General features: G+C 36.6%; 1 protein-coding gene across 1 annotated transcript; it reads left to right on the top strand.

Moving 5' to 3' along the window:
* Positions 1-372: 372 nt before the first annotated feature.
* LOC113717323 (beta-glucuronosyltransferase GlcAT14A-like) lies at positions 373-4,613 on the top strand. The gene is made up of 4 exons (XM_027242118.2): positions 373-1,314; positions 3,271-3,346; positions 3,437-3,552; positions 3,647-4,613. Exons 1-4 carry the CDS (start codon positions 807-809, stop codon positions 4,159-4,161), a joined length of 1,215 nt encoding a protein of 404 aa, XP_027097919.1. The 5' UTR covers positions 373-806; the 3' UTR covers positions 4,162-4,613.
* Positions 4,614-8,293: the final 3,680 nt, after the last annotated feature.

Raw genomic sequence — 8,293 nt, 5'->3', positions numbered from 1 at the left:
TCTTTTTTAAACCTCATAATCCTTTATTTTGAAGGGTTTTGTATATTAGTGTTTAATGAACGCTCGTTTAATACATCTAAATAACATCTAATTTATCATATAAATGCACACGTTCGTAATTATCACCCTATCTTGCATTTTTACGCTTTCCTTAATTAACATTACGTCCAATGTTAATCTTATGATCCATATTAACCGCATTAATAGTTGCTTTTTAAAGAATATTTTTACTCTCTCTTTTTGCATATGTCCAAAACTTTTAATCCTTAAATCAATAATTATGCTGCTGTCTTGGGACAAAAACTATACAGTCTTGTAAAGTGTGAGTGAATGTGAAAACATTAATAAGTAGGTGCTTCCCCACAAGTAGTAAAGTTTCCGTTTTAATTACAAAATACGGTCACTCTTGCAAAATGCACAGATTTGGTGTGTTCATCTCTCCAACCACCTAAACTAAATCCCACCGCCAGCTCTGCTGCTCTCCTTCAAAGTTCAAACCCTAACCATTTACTTCTTCTTCAGAATCACGCAGTAATCTACCCAGAAAAACACACACTACATTCCACGGGATCAGATTCCAAAAACTTAAAAATAGCACATCAGAATTCAAGGAGATCCTGCCCAAAACTGACATTCATGTCCTTAAAAATCCAAACTTCACCATCCCAGATTATAAAAATCCAATCTTTATCATCGCAGATAATCAAAATCCAATCCTTTTGCATTTCTGCGTAGCAATTCTCATCATCTCATTCCATGCTCCAAAGGGTTCTTCCAGATCTTTTTGACAGTTTTGTAGAATTATTATGGGTGTGGGGGCAGAAAAGAAATGGCTTTTTGCACTGTTTTCTGCTGCATTCCTATCATTCCTGATATTTATCTCATCAATTTGCGGTCTAAGCTCATCTTTCTACTCATATTCCTCTCAGAAACCTTATACTTTATCAGTCGACCGTGGCCCCGGCCATCCGCCTGCTTTTGCTTATTATATCTCCGGTGGCCGCGGCGATGCGAATCGGATTTTTAGACTTTTTTTAGCTGTTTATCATCCCAGGAATAGGTACTTATTGCACATTGGTGCAGATGGGTCGGATATTGAAAGGAAAAAATTAGGGGCAATGGTGAATTCTGTTCCTGCTGTCAGGGCTTTTGGGAATGTAGATGTAATTGGGAAGCCTGATCCTGTTACTTACATGGGGTCTAGTAATATAGCTGCTGTTTTACGGGCTGCTGCGATTTTGTTGAAGGTGGATAAGGGATGGGATTGGTTTATTACCCTCAGTGCCTTGGATTATCCATTGATTACTCAAGATGGTATGATTTAGTTTTGCGTTTCCGAATGCGTTTCATATTTGGCTTTTTCTTTTTTTGTTTGTCGAAAGATTTTTTGTTTTATTTCTTTGATTGGTAATGCTATGTTTGAATGAAAGGTGTGGTGAATTTTGCTATCTGTAGCTCAATAGGGATTCGTATCTGTTTGATCTGCTTGCAAACTTAAGGGAGTAACGGTTCCTTTGGGATAGAACTAGTTTTTGTTGTTGTAGTACAGTATGCTCAAATTGCAGAGCGACATTGTTTATAAATATCCCGAGGTTATGCTTTACATTGCTGGCCTGTTCGTATGGAACTTTGCTTGTACTTCAGTATCTAGGTCTAACAAGTTGTGATCTTTTCTACTGCTCTTTTGTCTATCTGGACTTGCCTATGCCTTGATTATTTTTGAATTTGCTGTATATGATCTAACCTTGTAATAGATTCAAACATTGTGCATAAATGTCGAATGATCAGTGAGGTTAAGAATTGGAGACAAATATTTTAATACATGGCTTGTCAGGATGGTTAGAATTTGTACTTGCTATTGCCTTCTTTTCTTTCTCATATTTTTTATGGTGCGGATAAATGAGACATGAATATTGAAATCGCTTTGTTTTTCAATGACGTTTAAACAATTGTCTATACTTGAACGGTTACAAAATTTAGGACATATGGATGTAGGCTTTTTGGATTACTGTTGATGCTAGAGAGTCGCATTTTTTTGGGTGAGATGAGTAGAATAATGCCATTTTTGCTTAAAGTGTAACTATGGGTTAGTCTGGACAAGTTGTTATTTTGCTTTGGCCTTTGTGGCAGTTACTACTCTGCTTTTGGCCTTTGTGGCAGTATGGACTTCTACACTTCTTAGGTGATCATTTTTCCACTTGGTTTGCGTATCTGGTGCACAACTGATACATGAAGATTACTTTCTAAATTGGTCGTACCATGACCTGCTGCTATGCCTCTTATACCATATCATACCTTTTGCATTTGGTTAATGTTCTTAGCTGCTGATTTAGATTATAGCAACTTATATCACTGATTTAGTTTCAGATATATTTTTGGTGCTAGCATGAGGTAAGATGCATGTGGTGTATGCCATTCCTTTGCACTTTGGACTGCGTTTGGAGTAGCTTCGTGATGATGCTGAAATGTATTAATTTAGTGATGATGGAATGGAAAAACCCATGCATTCAGTTGAGCCTTTTCTTTTCTCTTGATTGTCCTTTTTTTCACCCCTCCTGTTTTATTGTGATCTCTCTCTCTCTCTCTCTCTCTCTTTTGGGGTGGGGGTGAATGGCAAGCTTGGTGCTATTATAGCATAAGCCAGAAACCAGTGTGATTATTCATATAGGATGTGATGAGGGCTGTCCAAAGTGCTGCTCTGCATCTTGTTTTTCACTGGTGAAGGCTATTGTGTATGAGAGATGATGACTACCACTTGTGTAGACGTTGGAAGCATTTTTGGACCTTCATGGTCCAATAGTATCTGGGTTATGGAGTGAAGATTTAGAAAGAAACAGATCAAGCATTGGGTACTGGTGCAGCAGGATAAAAGGCCCCTGCAGTTCTAACTGAGGACTTAGTGGTAGACATATTATGCTCTATATCTGATTGAAGTCCTAGTAATAGAGTTTCATTGTGACTGATAAGTCAGTCCTAGATGTCAAGAAAACTGCTTGAGTACTAGCATGATAAAGTTGTTGCTGCTCTTTAGTTCCTTAGTGTCATTGATTAGATGAAGTCCTGCTCCTGCACTTTGCTCTATGTCTTCTCTGGATGTTTGGTATTATTATTAATCATCTTCTTGGTCATAAATATCTTGATTGTCTTCATAACACCTTTTTACATGGTTATCAGGAATACCTTATCTTCTTATTTGCTTGTTCATTGTAGTAGGTTGTGTTTCTATTTACCTTGTGCTGATTATCAAATGCTTTTCTAATGTGCTTTCAGACTTATCCCATGTGTTCTCATCTGTTAGGAGAGACCTGAATTTCATTGACCACACCAGTGACCTCGGGTGGAAAGGGTAGGCAAACCCTTGTTGCTGTTTTTAGTCATGAGAATATATTCGTTCCAACCAATGCCTAAACAATGTTTTTCAATGATGTTATCATAGGGGTCAAAGAATTGAGCCAATTGTGGTTGATCCAGGGATATACTTGGCAAGAAGAACACAGATCTTCCATGCAACCGAAAAGCGGCCAATGCCTGATGCTTTCCGAGTTTTTACAGGCAACTTGCTGCTTGTGCATTTAATGGATAATGAGATTTCATAAAGAATGTAGATAGTAATCAATTACTCATTTAAAGCTCTTTTGTTTTCCAGGTTCACCATGGGTCATGTTGAGCAGATCCTTCCTTGAGTTCTGCATTTTTGGTTGGGATAATCTCCCTCGGACCATTTTAATGTATGTTACGAATACAATGTTGTCTGAAGAAGTCTACTTCCATACAGTTATTTGCAACTCACATGAATTCAAGAACACGACTGTCAATGGTGACCTAAGATATTTTGTTTGGGATGACCCACCTAAAATGGAGCCCCACTTCCTCAGCACATCAGATTATGAGAGGATGGTTCAGAGTGGTGCTGCTTTCGCCAGACAGTTTGCAAAAGATGACCCGGTGTTGGACATGGTTGATGAGAAGATCCTCAAACGTGGCAGTAACCGACCTGCGCCTGGGGCATGGTGCACAGGGCGGAACAAATGGTTGACGGATCCTTGCTCTCAATGGGGTAATGTCAATGTTTTGAAGCCAGGTCCTCATTTCAAAAAGCTATCAAAGTCTTTAAGTAAGCTTCTTGAAGAATGGAAATCAGAGTCAAATCAGTGCAGATAGCAGCATACAGGAAGGAAAACAATTGAAATTGACTAATCTTCAAATCCATCGGTTCAGAAGGAACCTTTATCTTCCTCATTTTTTGGGGATTCTTCTGATCAAAGGTTTCTTCATTGGTTATAATGAGGGATAAAGATGAAGCAGACAGGCTAGCCAAATTCTTTCCTTAGTTTTAGGGCTCAGTTACAACTTTGGTGCCAGTTATGCCACAATGACGAAGTCACGCCAAAGTCCTTTGATCCATGAGAGGAATCCCCCAGTCTATTATCCATATATATCATGTTGTAACTTCTGCTAATTTTTGTCGGAATTTTGCAAAGGTCGAGGCACCAAACAAATTCATCATCTGAGCCATGTAATCTGTATGCTGTTTTTAGTTGGATTGCCTTAGTATCATAATGTTGAGCATAATCTTTATATTGCAATGAGAAAGTGACACCGGAATTCTGTTAGCAGATTGTATGGAACATTACGAGTTCAGTGCTGGGATGTTCATTTTAGTAAGTTTTTATAGCATTAATCCTTCATGCCTTCGATGTCGTGAGAATGAAGAATCAAAATTTCGTATCAAGAAATTGGAAATGATCGGATTCCACCGAGACAAAAGTTAGAAGCGTGGAGAAAAAGAGTGTGTGCATACATTTGTCTTGCGAAAATAAGTAGCAGACATGTCGGTAAATCATATGCAGAATGGCTCTCTAAATTAGCAGGGAAGGTAGGGTATTTGCAATATGTGGAATCATTTACTACTATAACAGTTGCTTTGTGAAAGAGGGAGTACTTGCTGGACAAGACAACCTTGTTTCGGGTAGACATCATCAACCAACTTCCTCTAAAGTAGTTGGTCACTACATGGATTGTGAGGTGTAAGATTAAGGATTCAAATCTTACCTCTCATCAACGTGTATCAGCATGTGTGATTTCTTCTAAATTCACAGGAGCGCTTGGTTTTCTAGGAAAGAAGTTTATTGAGCCTAAGTTTTAATTTCGCCAAGCAGAATTTAGATCTAAATGTTAGATCCAAACTAAATATTAGTCGAATTTGGATTTTACTAGAATCAGGTTCGATTAAGACCAAACCCGTATCTGAATATGATTCTATAAATAAAATATATACTAATATTTATAATAATAATAAGTATACATACTATAATATAAAATGTTAATCATTTATATATAAATTTATAGTAATTCATAATTATTAAATATACATTATGTATACTTATATATTTAATTATGAATTTGGATCGAGAGGGATTTAAGCCCAAAATTCATATAATAGTATGAGTTAAGGTTGAGCCTGTTAATTTAAGCTCAAAGTCCGAAAGTTGGAAACTCAAAAATTTGTATAATTTGTGAGCCTATAACTGAACTTGCCAAAATTCGACTCAGAAAGCGCAATTGATACTCCTGCCCTGAACATCTTTAACAATTCACACTAATTGATGTCATTAAAGTGGCAGGCAACACCAAGGCAACCAAAAACACTTGCATGCTACTGTAGACTGTACCGTCACTTTTACCAGAGGAAACTTTTTGGCAGGCCCCTAAACTATTTATTTTGCACGGCTTTGATTCCTCAATTATAAATTGTTGCAAATGAGCCCTTGAATACAAAAAAAAAAAAAAAAGAAGTTTAGTTTAAGTATTTTCGTCAATTTTAGGCATTAAATGTAATGGAATTAGGGGCAAAACTTACCAAACAGAAAAAACAATCCAGGATTTGATTAAAGATCAATTATATTAAGTCAACCAATAACATGACGTTTACTGTTTATTCATCTTCTTCCGTCTTTCACCTTTCTAATCCTAATTTGATGAAATAATCAGCCAATGAGGCCTTCTAGGCTATTTTTGTAGGTTATTTTTTGTTTGGTCGACGTCACTTCTAACGGCCAAAAAATGACAAAAATCTTTAAAGTAAGCATTTTTTTTTTTAATTTAAGAAGATTATTTGCGACAATTGATAGTTGAGGAGCCAAAACCGTACCGAAGGCGATAGTTCAGAGGCCTTACAGAAAGTTTCCTCTTTTCACAGTTTTCTCACCAATGGCCCATTTTATCTTGATGCAATTTGAAAATGACCAATAAGAAAAATGTAAGAAAGTGATGATTTTAACTGGTTGTGACTTGTGATCACATATTCACATTGTATTGGGTAGTACTCACGATATCGAACTTTCCTTTCTTGAAATCCAATGAAGGCTCTTTATTTTTTTTTTTAATTTTAACTTGTTAAAAATATCGTACCTTGACATTTTATACGTACTATTTCATACTCATTTTATAGTATCATTTTTGCCTTTGCCGATAGATGTAGATAATTTCCCATTACCCATCTTAATTTCACGTTCCCTAAATATAAGGTATTGATGTGAAGATCTCACGGAATTCTTTTGGGTTCTACAAAATTATTAAATCCACCAATCAAAACATTTATTTTCTTCCTTTTTCCTAGCTTTCCAGAGAATTGTTCCTTCAAAAATTGGAAATGACTTGACAACAGGAGTTAGGTAAAAGAGGGCAACTGAAGCAGCTGGAATATTATTGATTCGCATCTATGTTATGACTTGGTTCATCCCCATCATCTGTGGAAGTGGTCAAACAACTACTACAGATTAGAAGAGTTTGTATCTATCTAGGATTAGACTCTTTTTCCTTAACAAATCTCCAATGATGAAAGCATATACTATTACAAGAAAATGCTTGGCACTTGGCAGACATATTAAATCACTAGTCGACTTTGACCAATCAAGAAAAGAGCCTCATTAAAGACAAATGGTATAGACAATATGAATGACGTTGATTGTTAAAAGTCAAGATTCGTAAGGCACACTTCTGAGTTAATGATGAATTGAATGACTATATCTATATGTATATCAAATTAATGCAGCTGTGTTGAAGGATGTTCCAACCTATACTGCTGGTTCAGTCTATTAAAATCGCCCACGATTTCTGTTTTCAATCGGCAGAGAGAAAAATCCAAGAGATTTAACAACAGCTTTATTCTTCTAATTAATGCAGCTAATTGCTGGATATTATACTTGCCGGGCCTTGCAAGCTGCAGTGGTTGTGGCGGCTAGGCAAAACTCAAAAGTCGTTCGGCTGTTGTTGAACTGTAGTGTCTATGCAGGAACTCAACCAATCCACAGGACAAACAGCATAAACAGGTCTCACACTCAAGAGGTAACTTGGCAGCGGAAAGATATATCTACCTACTGGATAAGAGAACAACTCAAGTTCTCATTGAATGCCAAGTGTTAAGGTATTATTTGGAGGAAGCAATTTTCATTTCTTTATTTTGGGCATTAAGGAGTGAGAAATGTCTATTTGGGACTTGGTATCGATATTGTAAGTATTAATAGTTCCATACTATTTGGGGCTAATTGGTAATAACAGCTTAATTATTTTCCTTTCTTTCTTTTGTTTGTATTTTTATTGGTGGCAAAGGTCAGTTGGGTCCTTCCATGAAAGCTACCTATCAAAATAGTTGCTAACTATTCAGGGTCATTTTTGTACATTTGAAATTATTCCTTTATAATTTTGTGATCAAATGCAAATAGTTGTATACTGTTTGTGGGCTCCATTCATCACATGGGCTCTTTTCTGATTATTAACTAGATAATGGAGTGAGTCTAATTAGTGTAAGTCATATTAGGCCGGTCAATTAGTGAAACATCCAAATTTGCAAGAGGTTAGTCTAACACTTAACCCTAATGAATTTTTGTCTTAAACATTTTTAGTCATTCTTTAGGTTCAAGAGTCAAGACCCCAAAGCTTTCTCGGTCCTCCTCTTTCTTTAGCTGACATAGCTGGCTGTCAGCCTGCAAAATCCTTCCTTACTTTTCTACCAAGTCCCTCAACAACTAAATGTACTTCCTTCGATTGCAGCCATAAAAATCCTCCATATGCACGTAAAATTTTCTTTTTCCCCAAAAATCTGCTCACTTTAGGGATGAATGCTGTACCAATTTATCAATCATTTTTGTACTAGGCTTGAATTTAACAGTGAAATTCTTCTCTTTCCTGAAGTGATGTTTGCTTTTCAACATAAGTAGATAAAGAGCCGAAGGGTTGTGATGACTTGGATGGTTTTCGTCGTCCTCTCACGTGCCAAGCATGTGAGTCACCA

Source organism: Coffea arabica, chromosome 11c (assembly GCF_036785885.1).
Source record: "Coffea arabica cultivar ET-39 chromosome 11c, Coffea Arabica ET-39 HiFi, whole genome shotgun sequence".
Taxonomy (NCBI): domain Eukaryota; kingdom Viridiplantae; phylum Streptophyta; class Magnoliopsida; order Gentianales; family Rubiaceae; genus Coffea; species Coffea arabica.
The sequence above is the reverse complement of the archived record's forward strand: the minus strand, read 5'-3'. Positions and strand labels throughout refer to the sequence as shown.